The sequence below is a fragment of the Varanus komodoensis genome, unplaced genomic scaffold (genome assembly GCF_004798865.1).
Source record: "Varanus komodoensis strain SLA01 unplaced genomic scaffold, ASM479886v1 scaffold11, whole genome shotgun sequence".
In the NCBI taxonomy this organism is placed as follows: domain Eukaryota; kingdom Metazoa; phylum Chordata; class Lepidosauria; order Squamata; family Varanidae; genus Varanus; species Varanus komodoensis.
Genome location: NW_025335317.1, coordinates 29,415,798 through 29,434,062, shown reverse-complemented (window position 1 = coordinate 29,434,062; position 18,265 = coordinate 29,415,798). Strand labels below are relative to the sequence as shown.

The following is an 18,265-nucleotide window of genomic DNA, read 5'->3' as shown; positions in this document are numbered from 1 at the left end:
CCACATCCACTGCATCCCCTCCATCTAGCCATCTCGAAACCTTGTCATAGAATTCCACAAGGTTTGTCTGGCAGGACCTGTTTTTGTGGAAGCCATGTTGTGTGGCTGTCAGCCTCCCTTCCATATCTAGCATCACTAGATCTCTCTCTATTATCAGCCTTTCCATTGTTTTTCCTACAATGGACATGAGGCTAACTGGTCTATAATTCCCCATGTCCCTTCTACTACCCTTTTTGAAAATTGGGACCACTGATACCACCCTCCAGTCCTCTGGAACTTCACCCGTTCTCCACGAGGTCTCAAAAATGGAGGCCAGCAGGCGTGAGAGAACCCCTGCCAACTCTCTAAGTAGTCTCGGGTGTAACTTGTCAGGGCCTGGCGCCTTTGTAATGTCCAATGCCCTGAGGAGCCCCTCGACTTCAAGGGGGTGACTCTAATCTGTGCCCCTAAGTCCCCAGTCTCATCTAATCTCCTATGCGGATATCCCCCGTCCTGCTTTGGAGAGAACACAGAGGCAAAATAGTCATTTAGCATCTGTGCCTGTTCCCTCATATCAGTCACTGGATCTCATTCCTCCTTATTTAGAGGTCCCACCACTTGTCTCCCCTTCCTCTTCCTATTTACATGCTGAAAGAAGACCTTTTTGTTGTTCTTGATATTCTTGGTAAGTCTCAGCTCGTAATCAGCCTTAGCCTTGCGAAGAATCCTTCTGCAACGGGCCTCCTCCTCCCGATATACCCTTTTGTCTATTTTCGCCAGTACCCATTTCCTACGGTGGTTCCTCTTTCGTCTAATCCCTCTAACCACCTCCTTTCGCATCCGTGGCGGCAGTCTCCTCCACCTCCCCACCTTACTGACTAAAGTTATCGTAAAGGCTTGCACCTCCAAAACCTCCCTTTTGAGTGCTATCCACCCCTCCTCAACTCGCCTACCTTCCAGTAACCTATCCCAGGAGACTTTCCCCAGTCTGGCCTTCAGTTGGCCAAAGTTGGCCCTCTTGAAGTCCCAGCTTCTGGTGCTCGACCTGCTGCATATCCCCAGTCCCCTGATCTCAAAGCGAAGGCTGGAGTGATCACTCGTGTCCAGAGCTCCCCTAATCTGTACTTCATCTATCAGCTCCTCCCTATTGGTCAAGACCAAGTTAAGGATGTTTCCCCCCCTCGTTGCCTCTCTGTGTGAAAAACCCTCCCTCTGTAGCTTCTAGGAAGCAACATGACCTGGCTGTCACCGCCGAATGAGTCTCCCAACTAATATCCGGGAGATTGAAATCTCCCATAATTACTGTGTCTCTCCCCCGAGATATCCTTAGAATCTGTCCTGTCAGGACGTCATCCAGGGTCTCAAGTTGACCTGGAGGGTGATAACATACCCCCACTGTCAAGTCTCTTTCCCTGTCAAAACCCCTAAGTTTCACCCAGACTGCCTCTACCGAATCCCCATCTGTGCTTCATTCTATCTCACTGCATCCTATCCCTTCCCTGATGTATAAAGCCACACCCCTACCTCTCTTTCCCTTCCTGTCCTTTCTAAAAAGGTGATACCCTTCTATGTTCACATTCCAGACTTGCCTTTCATCCCACTAAGTTTCTGTGATTCCCACCAGATCATACCCTCCTATTCCCAGGAGAGCTTCAAGCTCTTCCTGCTTATTACCCCATGCTTCTAGCATTGGTGTACATGCACCTCAACTCCTTCCCACCGCTTCCTTTCCTTGGAGTTCCCAGCCTCCTCCTTCCTCCCATCCTCCCTGATACCTGGCCCCTCTCTGTAGGAGTCCCTGCAGTACTTCTAAAACCCTGCTCCCAGAGCCCTGATCCTCTCCCCACACTTGTCCAGTGCAAACACGTTACTGGGGAACCTAAGCCCCCCCCCCCAGCTCATTTTAAATTCTTCTGAACGAAGCTCGCTAGAGCATCTCCAAAGCACCTTTTCCCCATCCTCGTGAGGTGTAACCCGTCCCTTGTCAGAACTCCATTGGCAAGAAACTGTCGGGTGTCGAGGAACCCGAAGCGTTCCTTCTGGCACCACACCCTAAGCCAGTCGTTCACCTCGGAGACCCTCCTGTCCCTTCCTGGCCCAAATCCCCGGACCGGTAGGATTGACGAGAAGGCCACTTGGGCCTTTAGCTTCCTGAGTTTCTTCCCCAAGGCCTCGAAGTCCCTGGTTGTCCCAACCACACCCTGCCTGGCCACATCGTTTGTGCCCACATGGATCACCAGGAGCGGCTGGTGACCTCTGGAGCGAACAAGACGCTCCACTCTGTCCTTCACATGCTGGATGCGTGCGCTCGGCAGGCAGCAAACCTCCCTTGTCTCCAGGTTGGGGCAGCACACCGCTGCCTCAGTGCCCCTCAGCAGGGAGTCCCCAACAACAATTACCTGCCGCCATACCTTCCCGGTGCTGGTGGGCGGCTGTGCCCTGGCCCTCGCCTCTCCTGCAGCGGCTCCCTTGCCGCCTCTTGTCCCAGGCTGGGAGTCCTGCTGGTCCCCCAAGGCCTCATCAGCCCCAGCCTCTCCAAGTGGAGAGAACCTGTTTCCCAGCTCCAGATTTGTGCCAGGAGAAGGAGGTGGCTATGCTGGCCTCCTCCTCCTGTGGGTGACATACCTCCATGTCTCTGCAGCTGCTCCTCCCGTGGCCTCTCCCTCAACCCTCCGTCCAGAGGGGGGCTGCTCCGGGGGGCCCTGGAGAGCTCTCTCGGCCCTCAGGCACCTCACCTCCTCTTCTAGCAGGGTCACCATCTTGCACCGAGGGCAAGTGTATCCCTGCCTCTCCTGGGGGAGAAGGGCGAACATGTTGCGGCTCTCACAGTGGAGAGCAACACCCATGACTCCCGCCAAGGCCCTCTCCTGGTCTGCCATTGGTATCCCTTCCAAGACCTTACCTTGGTCCCCTGCCTTGTTTGTCCTGCAGTTCCTCTCACTCGCCCAGTTCTCCCAGACAAAAACCCACTCGCACACACACACAAGGATAAAATGAATTTAAATTGGAGGGGAAAAAAAACCTCTGTGTCCCAGGGAATGGAGTCCCTGGACAGCCCGGGCCGCAGCTAAGGGACGCAGACAAGGGACGACGCCAAGAGGCAAGAGCCAAAAAGAAAGGTCCCTGGAATATATAAATAGTTGGATAAATCCATAAATAGAAATCTTTCCTTTCTGAAAATAGAAAAAGAAGACTTCAGAACAGCATCATGCAACTCTAGCATTTTCTGTTTTGTGCTGAAAGAATATGTACATTTATCCTATCATTTTTTTTAGTTTGTAATGTTATAATCAATGGTTGTGTAGTAGCAGATGTAGTGAGTAGGGCAATTCCATACATGACTGTCTTTCTTGCCAAAGCACTCTCTGAATTATGGGTGAAAGCTCTGATGCACTGATGTTCTGGCTGCTGCTCAACTCATGCAATCCTTTGAATGCAATTTATGGGAAATGCCAGTTACCACTGTTAACGGCTGCTGTTTATCACAGACGGTATTATTTGTATTTCATTGCCACTTGACCTCACTGTTTATAATATTTTCTCTGCATATATGTACATGTACTTGCTGGCTTATGGTAAATTTTCATGCATCTGATGAAATGGCCTGTAGCCCACAAAAGCCCATGCCCTAATAGATTGGTTTAGTCTTCAGATTGCACTTTCTTCTTGTTTTGCTGCTGACATTAATAAAGTAGTACAGTCTATTCTGACTACTTCTTCAGCATTGCTATTTCCTAGCACTGTTCCTTAAGAAACATTTTGTAACTGGAGATCTCAAGTATTACACCTTGTACCTTATTGATGTAAAATGTGTTCTACTATTGGCCATGCCCAGTTCCAGCTACAGTGAACACCGACTGTACCCTCATTCTACTAGTAACTTGAAACAGCTGTAGCTTGATCAACTTTGGCAGCACTGTAGAATAGGGTTGTAATTCTTGAGACTACAGTATGTTTGATCACGTGATTACAGGCTTCAGATAAGAATTGTGTGAAAGTAGCACTAGAACCTCCTGCTGAGGAACATTAAATCCATGCTGGTGACATGGCTTGGCTGCTTTCTTTTTTTACATCATTGAAATTTATTACTCCATTTGGTGATTAATTGCCACCTTTTATAGGAAATGTTGATTCATGATATGTTCAAAATGAAAGTGTAATGTAGGATTACAATAAAGCAAACTTTAAAGCTCTCCAGTCTTGTTGGGTATAAGGGACACTTCCTGCATATATTTGATCAGCTATAGAGATTTATAGCTGTTAACTGCTAAAACCTAAAGGACTGCATGTTTTATATCTTGTGTCCCAGTTCTATGATTCCTTCAGGCCAACAAGGAAGTAGGTAGCATCTATCAGATGAAGGCAAGAAGAAAAAGCACCTTGGATAGCTCCAAGTAGATCCTGCTTGTTTGAACTTTTTCCTGTTAAAACCACAGCCAACTAGTACAGAGTCCTTGCCTTTTTTAATTTTTTGGCCTAAGATTGTTGCTGTCACTGTTAACAATAATCACGTTCCTTATTTCTAAGTTCAGATGTGGATCCTTATATAGCCAAATAGTACTATCCATTTAGGAGGGTATTAGTGTCCATGGAATGACTGACTGGGTGTGTGTATATGGAATGGAGTGTTACTGAAAAGAGCATGGCTGGCTGGCTTGGCAACTGGAACACTGAACAGGAACATAGAACTCTGCAACATTTTGTTATGGGTCTCATATGTACATTTTATTATTGCTTTAACATTAATGAAGCTCAGTTACCCCTGAAAGAAATTAATTTTGGGACAGGTTTGTTTTCAGTGATAGTGACTTGCTGTAAATCACTTCACATAATTTTTGAGGATGAGCAGAAAGCTGTGGAGAACACTTTTTCTTTATCATGTGGTAGTCCCTGCTTTCCGTGTGCACTGAAATCTGTGTAGAACTGTAGAGGCCTGTCTGGTTTCAAAAAGCAAGAATGGTGTAGCTTGTTGGTGTTGTGGTGACAGCGCAGTTCCATCATATGTTGGGACCCTTCTAATGGTTCATTTGCATTTGAGTACCTTTGCATGTTGACTACTAGTCAGTTCACAGTGGAGAAGAGGAAAGTTATCTAAAAGCTCTTATACATTCACTGCACACTCTTTACTGCCCGATAGGCTCTCTGTTTGAAGCATGTTGAGGAGAGAAGTTATCCAATTAATTACTAGCCTTAGTTTATTTCTCATGTGTGACTAGAGAAACTAAGCTTGCCCTCTACAAATACACATGCCAAATACGTGTTCATGGTCATCCTCATCTTTTTTGTCAATGGCAGAGAAGTATTTCCAAGACAATTCTAGGCATGCATGTTGAGTTTAGATTAGTAGAGCTCCTTCAGCTTGGAGCCCTGCAGATGTTTTGGACTAGGACTTCCTTTATTCCTGATAAGCATCTGGGCTGTCACTGACAAGAGCTGTATTCCAAGATACCTGCAGAGCACCAGGTTGGAGATGATGGTTCAAAGGGAGCTTGTGAACAGTATGCATGCCGAGTACCACCTTGGAAGCAATCTTCTCAGCGCCATCCTAGGCTCTTTAAAATTACAGATTAGCATGCATACAGCACTTGAATATAAACTCTTTGCCATGACAATTCTCACCATGGTTTGTACCAAGTACTGCAAAAATTATTTCACCTGCGTCTGAGCACACAGCATTTAATATAAAAATTTTGTATGTCTTTTCAGAATTATAGATCAGCGGTTTGAGAGAATTTCATATTTTGTCTTTGGAGATTTCAACTTTCGACTGGATGCCAAATCTGTGGTAGAGGTAGGATCTTCTCTTTTCTTTACATCTGAATCCCATTTCCTTGATTTTAAAAAGAATGCTTTAAGGGACTTAACTTGGTATTTTGCATGAAAATGTTTCTCTATCAGACAAGTTAGTCATGACCAACATGATGTTGTATTTGAGTGTTCTCTCTCCCTGTTGTATTGTTACGTGTCTAAACTGCAAGTGGTCAAAAGCAAATTGCAGCACTGTGTTGCTGTTTTTAATCCATGCTTCACTAACAGAGAAGGTTTCGTTTCTGATGCTGTTCAGTCTCCATGAAAATCTGAATTAACTGGTTTGGTAGGATGAAGATTTTTTAAAACTGCAATAACATTCAGGAAGTACTGGAGAAGAAAGGAGAAGTTCTGAGCAGTGAATGTCCTGATAAACCTGGCTTGTCTGTGCATGAATGAAAAGTGTATTTGCCACTCTCTTTTTGGACAAATGTAATATGATTTGGGAATAACAGGTATGACTACTGAGTCAGAACTTGCAGCAGCATCCAGTAAGACAGCAGCACTAATATACATTTTATTGCAGGAACATAAGAAGTTACAGGCACAATGCCAGTAGCATTAGATTGTCTCTGGAATACCTGTTACACAAGTGGCGTTGTGATAAAAGTTCTTTATGCTAGCTGCCCTTCTTCTCAGTGTGTTTCTGCTTGTTTGGGTCAGATGTGTCCAGCCCACAAAATTGTTGCTACTCTACAGCCACGTTTCCAACTAACATATCAGGCTAACACAGCCCTGGAGTTGACTTTAGAACAGACCAAAACTGGATTGGTCACAGTTGATAATAATACCACAGTGAACTAGAGAATACATGTCTGAGATGATATTCACACTTAATTGCTGTGCTATACCATCTCTTGGCATGCCAAATATCTCAGTCTTCCATGCTGAATGATTTTTTCAGTGGTTTAAACTTAGCATAATCAAAAGCATAAAAGCATAATCAAAACTATTTTTCATATAGTGTTTAATTACCTGCCATAAATTTAAATGTGGATTTAAAATTAAATTTAAAAATGTGGAAGGCATGTGAGCAAAGCTTCTCCCCCTTTCCTTCCTTCACCCTTGCAATAAACTCCCAGGCAGTATGTGAATCGCACAACAAATATCCTGTAGTGGAAAATTCTCGTAATGAGCTTCCCCAGTCCTGATGTGACTCTTTTCATTTCTTGGATGCTTTATGAACATTAATTAAAATTTGTTACATCCATTCATCTAAGTTTTAGAGAAGTACAGTTTACACATGTATCAAGTTTTTACTCATCTCAGTTATAGCAAGCCCATAAAGAAGAATGACAGATCCTTTACACTGACTTAAAGAGAAACAGTATATTATGGCCCAACTTTGTTTTTGTGATATGCAATACCTCTCTGATTATTTTATTATAATAGGCACACTCAGTGAGTAAGCTGTGTTAAGGAGTTCTGGGAAGCTAAATGGCCAGGGTTCCATGAACACAGTTAGAAGCTTGCCAGCAGCAGGAGTCTGTCCCTTCGCTATCTGCCAAGTCTCCAACAAAACCCTTGCCAGTATTTATTATTATTTATTTGGAACACTTATATGCCGCCCCATTCACAAAAGTCTCGGGGCGACTTCCAATACAAATAAATATACAATTACATTAAAAATCTGGAGACATCCGGCATAGATATAAAATCAGTAAATAAGTTCAACAATTAAAATAACGTTTAAATAAAAAGGTCTTGGCCTGGCGCCGAAAAACAAATAACGACAGCGCCAGGCGGACCTCTCTGGGGAGCGTATTCCATAAGTGGGGCACCACTGCAGAGAAGGCCCTCCTCCAGGTACTCACTCGCCTAATATCTTTCACAGAGGGTTCCCAGAGAAGGGCCTCTGCCACCGATCTCAAGGGACGGGATGGCAGATATGGACGCAAGCGCTCCTTTAGATAACCAGGTCCCAAGCCTTTAAGGGCTTTATAGGTGATAACCAGCACCTTGAATTGGGCCCGGACTTCAATGTGGAGCCAGTGAAGCTGACGGAGGAGTGGGGTTATATGAGAACAACACCCAGTTCCCGTCAGCAACCTGGCAGCTCTGTTTTGCACCAATTGAAGTATCCGGACCGTCTTCAAGGGCAGCCCCACATAGAGTGCATTACAGAAGTCTAATTGGGAAGTTACCAATGCATGTGTCACTCACCAGGCAATCGTTCTCCAGGAAGGGACGCAGCTGATGGATCAGCCGAAGCTGAAGGAAAGCGCTCCTCGCCACCGCTGTTGCTTGAGCTTCTAATGACAGCTCTGGGTCGAGGAGCACTCCCAAGCTGCGGACCTTGTCCCTAAAAGGGCGTGCAACCCCATTTAGGACAAGGTCCAGGTCCCCTATCCCGAAGCCTGAACCACCTACCAACAGGACCTCCGTCTTGTCTGGATTGAGCTTCAGTTTATTGGCCCTCATCCAGCCCATTACCTTGGCCAGGCACCGGTTCAGCACAGCCACTGCCTCACCTGGATTGGTTGAAAACAAGAGGTAGAGCTGCATATCATCAGCATACTGATGATTCCGCAGCCCACACCTCCTGATGACCTCTCCCAGCGGTTTCATGTAGATGTTGAATAGCAAAGGGGACAAAATGGATCCCTGCAGAACTCCATGGCATAGCTGCCATGGCGCAGAGCCATAGTCCCCCAGCACCACCTTCTGGAGGAACCACTGCAAAGCCGTGCCTCCAACTCCCAATCCCGCTAGCCTATCCAGAAGGAAACCACGGTTGATAGTATCAAAAGCTGCTGAGAGGTCCAGGAGGACCAACTGGGTTGTACTCCCCCTGTCTCTCTCCCTGCACAGGTCAGTGGGAAAGACCTGGCCTTTATTTTCCTCCCCTTTCCTTTGTGCAGGAAGGGAAGGGTGCTTTTCTGTCATGCTGCTGACAATGCATCCTGCAAAAACCTAATGGGAATAAAGGGACACCACTGCTTTTTTCCTCTGGAAAGGTGAATACTTTATTTATTTGGAACATTTATAAGCCGCCCCATTCGCAAAAGCCTCGAGGCAGCTTCCAAAACAAATAAACAACTATACAATTACATTAAAAATCAGGAGAAATCCCGGCACAAATATAAAATCAATAAATACATTTAGCAATTAAAATAATGTTTAAATAAAAAGGTCTTGGCCTGGCACCAAAAAACAAATAACGAATACTTCTGTGTGCCACTGAGCTTTTGTAGGACATGTAGGTATCAGCAGCCTAGCACAAGGGCAAATCCATTCCTCTAAGTTCTTTTCATTCCTTACTGATTTCAAGAAAGTTCAGAGTTATGAATAATTGCAAATGGTGAGTGATGTTTGTAAACCAAGCCTAGCATCTGTTTCTCTTTAGCATGGAATTTCACTTTACGTCAGTCCCAGGGACTCTGACATTTCATTACCTTTGGTGCAGTGGAGTACCATGGCACAGCACTGTCTTTGTGGTTGGCACCCACACTACAGTGGCGTATGCAGTTGGAGCTGGCCCTCCTTTCAGGCAGAGTGAAACAGCTGCCTCAGGCCAGAGAATCTGGCTGTCACAAAACAGAAGAGTGTTATTTATTTTGTTATAATGGTATTTCTTTCCTGACAAGAATGGGGAGTATGGCTTGTTTTGTTGCTGCTCCTTTGCCTCATGTATCAAAAATACCTCAGAGCAAAATGCTGTGGGCTGGCCCTGGTGGTATCATGTAGCCAACCTGAATCATACTGGGGCCACGGTAGGTTCAAAGGCTGGGTTGCAGTAGGGGAACAAGGGATACTAATGTTGGAAGTCCCACAGAATTCAGCCTTGGTATGGGCTAATGAGTTAGTTCTACAGCTTACTGGAGGGAAGTGCCTTTCCCATGGTAACCGTGTTGCAACAGTAACAACATAAAAGAGCTCTTAACTCATTGCACTTAAAATATGTATCTAAATATAACACATTTTCACTCTTAATCTGTTTGCTTCTTCCATTTAAAAAGGTTTCCTCATGAGATGACACCAGCAAATATTTAAGTAGTGTAAGAAATTCCAGTTGCAGATTTGTTGCATTAAACTACTAGGTGTGCCTATCTAAACAGCAACACAAGGCAGTATATTTCCAAAGACATTCTCCACAGAGCTAGTAAAAGAGAAGATATATAGGTTGTTTCAAATAGATGTTCTATGTTCATATAGAGTGACATAAATCAGCTGGCACATTATTGGCCGTATTAAATTATAATTAAGATGTAATAAATCATTATTCGAGGCTTTAGGAGGTGGGGAGATTACTTGAAGCATTAATGGGCCTTTACTAGAAAATTCTGGTTCACTGTTATGGGTTCATTCATTTGTATCCACCAGAGTTCTGTCAGAAGACTTGATGCATTCTCCTGCTAAACAATTAGACGTTGTTATTGTTAAATTATTTTTTAGGGTGCCAGCCCTGTGCAGATTTAGACAGGAACAGTTAGCTAGGGAATTCTGGGACTTTTTTTCTTTCTTACATTTTTAGACACCTTTTTGAAAACAAAACAAAAATCCTCAGGGCAACTTGCAAGAAAAGTTTTAAATTCAAATTTTAAAACAGCTAAAACTTCAGTGATGATGATACTCTTAGTCCAGTGCCAAAAAGATGGCAATGTTGGGGTCAGGTGGGTCTTGCAGTGGAGTCCATTCCATACTTTGGTGAAGGGGACTTAGTTGCCACCCAGAAAAGTACTGTAAGATGTTTTGCTAATATGGTTACAGTTAGAAACATAGAAGCAGAGCAAGTTAGAAGGGGGTCTCCCGGGCCATCCAGTCTGACCCCTTGCTCCAACTGACTCTGCTCATGGCGTGTCTACCATGTTGTTGTTTCTGTTTGGGCTATATACTGATTTTAGTCTGACATCTGTTGTAACTAAAGACCTGATATTGAATGAGGTTTCTTTGCACCCTGATAGCATTTTTATTCCACAAAACCATTACCTGCATGAACTTATTAAAGTTTATGACAACATTCAAGCATAGCAGCCCTCTCTGCTCAAAACAGATGAAGTGGGGAAAAGTATTGTATTACAGTGCACTTTAATAATACTTGGGGATGCATGTAATTTGCACCTCTGCAAGCTTATGGTATCTGTATCAGCTGCAGTTCAGAATACAGCCTTTACAATCTTCTTAGTGGCCTTTTTCTTTCATTCTTATTTTACTCCTTGGGTCACACCCATACTTCCTGTGAAGTATTGAGAACCACACAATTTGAAGACAATTATGTTGCATGGGCAAACTTGCACCTCAGTAAAATTATTTGGAGGGAGATTTAAATAATTGCGAAGATATGTTTGCACAAAATACAAAAAAGCAGAATTTGTTGAGTTTACCATTTCTAAGCTGCAATTCTCTTCTGAGGGCAGCAACTGAAGCAACATACAATTAAAAAAAAACCCAATCTCTAACAGTAATAAACCATCCGCCTGTTGCTTTCTTACTGAAGATTTGTAGCAAAGCCTTGATGTTGCTTAAATTGATGTGGGAATAATGTCGGGGAAGGGATTCCACGTGCAATGTAAACATCTGCCAGATTGTTAGCTCTAGTGGCCACCGTGTTGCTGTAGCAATAAGCCACCAAAGTTTAACTTGGAACTAAAAGCTTTCTGGTAAATCACCAGTCTACCCTAACTACATTAACAGACTAAAGAATAAACATCACTTCATTGCTTTGCTACCCTGCACACCTAATCAATTGCTGGGTCCACTGGCCCACTGTTAATTGGTACCTACTCTGTCACAGTTCAGATAATGTAGATGGAGGGCTTTTTAGCTCATTGTTCTTTTAATCATAGCTGTTCCAGCTGTGTTTGCTCTAGTAGGGCATAGCAACTTGCCTTGTTTGTGCCAGTTTATGGATTAAAGGTAGAATCCCATATACAAGTCTGTGGTACAACCTTCCTTTCAGTGAGGTTCAAACATGAAATATATAACAACAGCAACATTTGGTGGGTAACTCCCCAAACTGCACCTGCTTTTTAAGAAGTTGGATGCCATGGATCCTGTTTGTTGCTTTTTTCTATAAGAGACTGTCACAGATAAATTTCCATAAAATCTTAGGTTGAACCTGTGAGGTATATATCTTTTTACTTTCAATTTTCCTTTCTTTAATCTGTTAAGAGTCACATGATGATCTGTGTAGAAACATCAAGTGAATCTCTTTTTCTTAAAAGTTATACAAACAGGAAAAAAATATTTCTTCCCTTCTGTAATCTATTCACATGGATGTCATTTATCCTCACATAATGAAAGTGGCCTTCCTTTGGTGCATTGCATGTTAGCTAGGGATTTTAGCATCGAAGGTGTGTATTTTACAGTTCTAGAGGAAGAGACAGAGTATATAGCCCTTAAGGAGATAAAGGAAGACAGTTCCAGAAGGCAACCATAAAAGACTATTGCAACTAAGGTGAAAAGTGTGTCACCTTAAGGAGTAATAAAGCTTTTACGAAATGGCATTAGCATAGCAGGAAGGCTGCCCATACTGATGGTATTTGAAAGACTGCAAGAGCATAAAATCAGTGTTCTTCAACAGAACTGGTGTCAGGGAGGGAATCTTCTACAGATGGATACGTTTATTTGGAAACTGAAAAATCAGGAAGAGACTTATGTCTCTTGTCACACTGCTCCTGCCACAATCAACTGAATGCCTTCCGGATTCCCAAGATTTCTGACCATTGGCCATTCTGGCTGAGTCAGAGTTGAAGACCAAAGCATCTAAAAGGCATCAGGTTGAGGAAGACTGCCATAGTACAATCGCTACCCAAACAGCATGGACTTGTTGAACAGTTGGTGCTTGGGGGTCAGGAATTTAAATTTTATGAGTAACTAAAAATGGCTTTCAGAATGCAGATATTTCTAGAATGGCTTCTCACAGAATCATTGAGGAAGAAGAGAGTAATTTTCTCCTTTAAGGTACCATTCAGTGCCTGTTTAGTCCAGACAAAAGCCCTACAACTACCAGCATGCTCCAGCATGCACTAGATTGCACCCTTAGCATTTTTAGATAGTTTAAAAGTCTAATGAGAAGGAAGGGTTAATAGCCTAAGAACATCCTTGAAAATAACTTTGCATGCTGAAACTAGATCTTAGTTCTATACCTTTTGTTAGAACTGAACTGTGGGTGCCTATTAGGAAAAAAAATCTGTTTAATTAATGCTGCAAGCTGAGATTTTATAGAAAGTTGAATAAAAACTACCCACTAAAATGAATAAATAAAATGCAACTCATTGGTTTCTGTAGGCAGTGAGTTTGTATCTGTCAATCACACACATATACACACACAGAACTGGACCGGAAGAGCACAGATTATCTCCACCTCCTTTTCACACCTGCTGAGGACCACACAATGCTTTTAATATTTTGACAGGTCAGAGTTCTGCATTTGATCGTTCTTTGCTGTATTTTGTTAATCAGAACAAGGAACCAGCCTACAGTCCTTTTCAGCAGCTTTCAAGATCATTCACTACAGTAAATTTGGTAGTGGAATTAGTCCCATAAATCATTCCTTCACCCCCTTAATTCACATGGATCTATGGAAGTGTTAGTAGAAGGGTCACAACCCCTGTCTGTAAATTTGTAAGGCTGCCTACACATTGGTGTCCAGTGCTGGCTGTCATTTTGTGCTTTTAACATGCTGAGATGCCCTTTCCCCTGCATTTATCCGAGCAGATGTCCTTGATTGATTGGCCTGGCATGGGGGGGGGGGGGTTTCACTATAGGGAACTGGCCTTTCTTCCTATAGTTTTTCCAGCAACGAAGCAGGAAACAGGGAGTTTTCCATGGAGTGGGCAGGTCTCATCTGTATCAGACCTTCTTCAAGATCTTCCACTGTAGCCTATACACACAGTTTAACACATTATCCTACAGATGGAGGCAGGGCATGTCTTTAACTTATGTACTTTCTGAGTTTTAGGCTCCCACTCTACTCCCTGGAGGAAAACAAGGACTATTTCCACTTTTGAAAAAGGTCACATATCTCTCCAGTCCTTAATTATTCAAGCTGAATAATTTGCATTTCTCTGAAATGTCTTTCTCTTTTCAAAATGAGCATTTTTATACTGGAACTGATTTTCCTCTATATGTGCCACAGCATAACTGTATATATGAAATCTTAAGGCTTACTTATGTAGATTACTGAAATACCATTCTATCTTATGAAAGTGGAACAGTTCAGGAAGGGACTGTATTGGTGCTTGACAATTGTACTTGTTAAAGAGATGGTTTCTGCCAGAAAGCCTGTCTACCTAGCTAAATCCTACATTATATCAGAAACCCAGAACCAAAACAGGTGAGGCAGTGGCTGTCCTTAACTGATGCCTGGCCAGGGTAATGGGCTAAATGAAGGGCAATAAATTGAGGCTTAATCCATATAAGATGGAGGTCCTGCTGGTAGGAAGTTCAGCCCTCCAGGTGAGTGACATCTGCCCTGTTCTGAAAGGGGTTCCACTCCCCCTAAAGAACAGGGTGCGCAGTTTGGTCCAGAACTGTCCCTGGAATCTCAGCTGGCAGCAGTGGCAAGGAGTGCTTTTCTACAGCTTTGGCTGGTCTACCAACTACTCCCTTAACTGGATGAGCACTACCTTGCAACAGTGACCCACGCTATGGTAACTTCCTGAGTGGATTATTGTAACACGCTCTACATGGCGCTGCCCTTAAAGACAGTCCAGATGCTTCAGTTGATTCAGAATAGACCTGCCAGGATAGTAACAGAGACTGGCAGGTATTCACATATAACGCCAGTCCTCTATTGCTTACACTGGCTGTCAGTTGAAGTCCGGACCCAATTTAATGTGCTGGTGATGACCTATAAAGCCCTAAGCGGCCTGGGTCCTGGATACCTGAAGGAGCACCTTCTTCTCTATATGCTCCCCCCACCCCTTGAGATCTGAGACAGAGGTCCTTCTTTGGGTGACCTCCTTGAAAGAGATTAGGGGGATGGCTACCCAGAGGAGGGCCTTCTCTGTGGTGGTGCCCCAACTATGGAACACACTCCCCGAAGAGGTTTGCCTGGCGTCAACACTTTTTTCCTTTCAGCACCAGGTGAAAACTTTTTTATTTTCCCACTATTTTAATTGATAATTGCCTTATTTGTGGTTTTATATTTATTATTGGATGCTACTTTTATCTTATTTCAGTGGCAGTATTGTAAACCGTCGCAAGACGTCAGTGATGGGATGGTGTATAAAAGTTTTAAATAAATAATTAATTTTCTATTTGACCTTGAGGGAAGTTGCTATCTCCCCATCTGCCCTGAATCCATTGAGCTTCTCTACTCAAGGTCTGAAATATATTGAACTATATATAAATGATACCGTTCATTTAATCACATGGTATTCATAAGTAGAAATGTGACTTCTAAAAGTCAAGATACCTCATTTATTTCTTGGCAAAGATTTATTTCATTAAATGCCAATCAAGTGACGATGGATAAAATTACCGGCTAAGTAACTTAGAAAGACATTAATTTAAAACCTTCAAAGATTTTAAAAGTGCCCCAATTTAACTGGATGCTATTTTTAAAAAAAGATCTTATCTCCCTCATTCTCCTTTATATTCTCACACACTTCTAAATTGGCCCCTGTTACTTCTGTCCCTGTTACACACATGGTTACAGGGTGCAGAAAAGGAATGAGACTCTGGCATGTAGGCTCAGATTTCTTGTGTGCTGGCACCACTGATTGTTACAATTTACAGCGGCTGTCCAAAAGCCAGTATGGTGGCTTTCTTGAATTTTGTGTGAGAGTATGAATATCTTGAATTTTGTGCATATTTGTATTTTGGGGGTCATATGAACCATAATGGTTGGAATGACAAATACACTCTCTCCACGGTGCTCAGAAGTGTATGTAAACTTCACTGACAAACACACATTGCTAGTCTTCACCTTGCCTCTAGGAAGTATCAGTCTGAAAAATTAAAATGAGTATTCCATCAGCAAGGCAAGATCAGGCATGTATGAGCAGGCAGTAAGCCTACAATGCTGCATGTTTACTTGAGAGTAAACTCCATTGGAATCAGCAGTACTTACCTCATTTTTTCCTTCAGAGCTATTGTTTCCATGTATATGAATATTATGTAGATGTGATAGATTCTTTACTCATTCAGCTAAACCTCACATGATTAATCAGCTAAGATTTCTTTAACAGATAACAGGTCAAATCATGTCCTTTTTGTAAGCAAAAAACAAAGGCTTTCTTTTTACATATACTCTTTTCTTGGTTACTCCCTCACTTTACACATCTAACTGCTTTGGACCACAAAGTTGTTGAGACAGTGATAGCCAAGGTATCATCTATGTTATGCATGAAACAGCACAAATTATTTTTAAGGAAAGATAAATAGGTAGATATGCTCTGTTTCCTACAGTTTTTGATTAAATCTGGTTGGTATCATGTTTCATACAGTCAACAATTCAATACTATTTATCCTTCAGCAATTTGATAGATTAATGTCACTGTTTTTTCAAATGCAAAACCATAATAAACTGTTATATAAATATGCTAATCTATTTCTGTGGTAATTCGATAAAATAATTTGTTCTTAAGCTTCATAGTTGAAAATTTCATATTAATCACAAATGGAAGTGTCATACAGTCTTGCTATGCAGCAAAGATTAAGTGATCTAATACCATTCTGAGTATCATTAATGTATTTGATCCAAGTGTAGGTAACTGAAGCATGACCAAGAATATATATTTGGGAAAACCAAGGTCTCCTGTACCCTCCTTAGATATTCAAGGTATCTGACCTGGATGCCATGCAGTGGGCTGCTAGTTCTAGAGGCAAAGGGCTTGCCAGGACCATGGACTTGCAAGCCATAATTCTGGCAATCTGACACAGGAGAATCTAAATCAGTGAGACTTTATAATTGCAAGGAACATCAGTGCAAAGGTTAATGACTACAGCCTTCAAAAAGACATACCTAGTGACAGTTGCTATAGGTTTTTACAATGTTCTCACAACATTTCAAGGCTAACAACTGCAGTCATGTCTCAAACTTCAGACATTGGTTTCACAGTTAAGTTCTCTGAAAATTAAGGGGTATATAGGTTGGGGCAAAATGATTCCCAAAAGTCATCTATTTAAAACAGTGAAAGAGGATGGTTCAAGGAAAAGACCTGAACTAATCTGCACACCCTGATAGAGGTAAGTACCAACTTTATACGCTGTGTTGGAACGTAGGTGTGATGTGAATTCATCTTAAAGAAATTGAAGAAATCGAAACATGCTTACTAGCAAGTCCACTAACGTTCCTACCCATACTTACCTTGATGCCCAAAGCATTGCCATAGGGTACCTAAGGCATATTGTGCTGACAGCATTGTTGGAGTTAGGATTCTTTGTCAAAAACAGTGTGCCTGGTGTTTTTAATGCAGGTCACATTCAGGAAAGATGGGTTCATATGTTACAGTCTAATCATCATCTGGAACTGTAGAATCAAGTCCATTGAACTGAATGGGGCTCACTTCTGAGTAAACAATGGTGTGTTGAATGAAAGCATTACTCTTGATGGGTCTGTTTTGTGTACCTGACCTGTTCACAAGTTAGGGAACTACAGCCATGGAGGACAAATATATTTTTATGATATTAGTACTGATCGTGCGGATCCTCCATGTTCAGAGGTATTATAACACTCAGTACCAACTGCATGGATGCAAACAGTGTAGGAGAGCCATTGTCTTCATATCCTGCTTCTATTCCCAGAAACTTCCCTAGAGAGCCAGTGTGGTACGGTGCTTGGTGCATTAAACTGGTACTCTGGCGATCTGGGCTGTTATTCACATTTGGCCATGGATCTCATTCCACCACTGTTTGTTCCCTACTCCATTTATCAGTATAGATATTTGCATAGTTATTTGCAGGTAAATCTCACTATATCTAATGGTGCATACTCCTAAGTAATTGTGTTTAGAATTGCCATCTTAATCTGTAACCTGTAGAGTGGTTCTTTGTTGTAGTAAAAGTGACTTTTAGGTAACTGTCTCTTCACTTTTGTTTCTATGCTGTTCTGCAGTAGACATGGCAGAAGAGAATCACCACTTAATTCACAATTTACAACCAAAAACACTACTTTTAAAATGGTGAATCAATATGAGTAACTGTTCTACAGAGAAAGCAACGTTGATTTAAAATGGAAGCTACCAGTTTCAAAGTGTTTCACATAGACAATTAATACTGTACAGGGTGAAATAAACAACTGTATGGTATCTAGCACAAGTGTTACAAATTTAGGGGGAAAAAAAACAAAAACCCTGGTTGCATGTTTCTACCCCAGAACCATTTTATAGGGTTTGTTTAACCTCCAACATAGAACAAATAATTGTAGTAAACAGAGAGAATTGACTACAGTTAACCCCTATTCAAATAGCCTTTCAAACTTAACAAAAGGCATAGCCACATGGATACTAATGTTGTCACCCAGCTCTGCTGAGGTAGTCTCTTTTCCACCAGAAACATTAAATTAATGGAAGCATGACTGGTGTTTCTG

General features: G+C 42.4%; 1 protein-coding gene across 5 annotated transcripts in view; it reads left to right on the top strand.

The window, feature by feature from the left end:
• Positions 1-18,265, top strand: part of INPP5A (inositol polyphosphate-5-phosphatase A) — a 429,997-nt gene that overhangs the window by 276,109 nt on the left and 135,623 nt on the right. For all 5 annotated transcript variants that reach the window (XM_044420719.1, XM_044420716.1, XM_044420718.1 and 2 more), the window contains one exon: positions 5,686-5,770. In XM_044420719.1, coding sequence (XP_044276654.1) covers positions 5,686-5,770 — 85 coding nt within the window. The remainder of the gene's footprint in view (positions 1-5,685; positions 5,771-18,265) is intronic.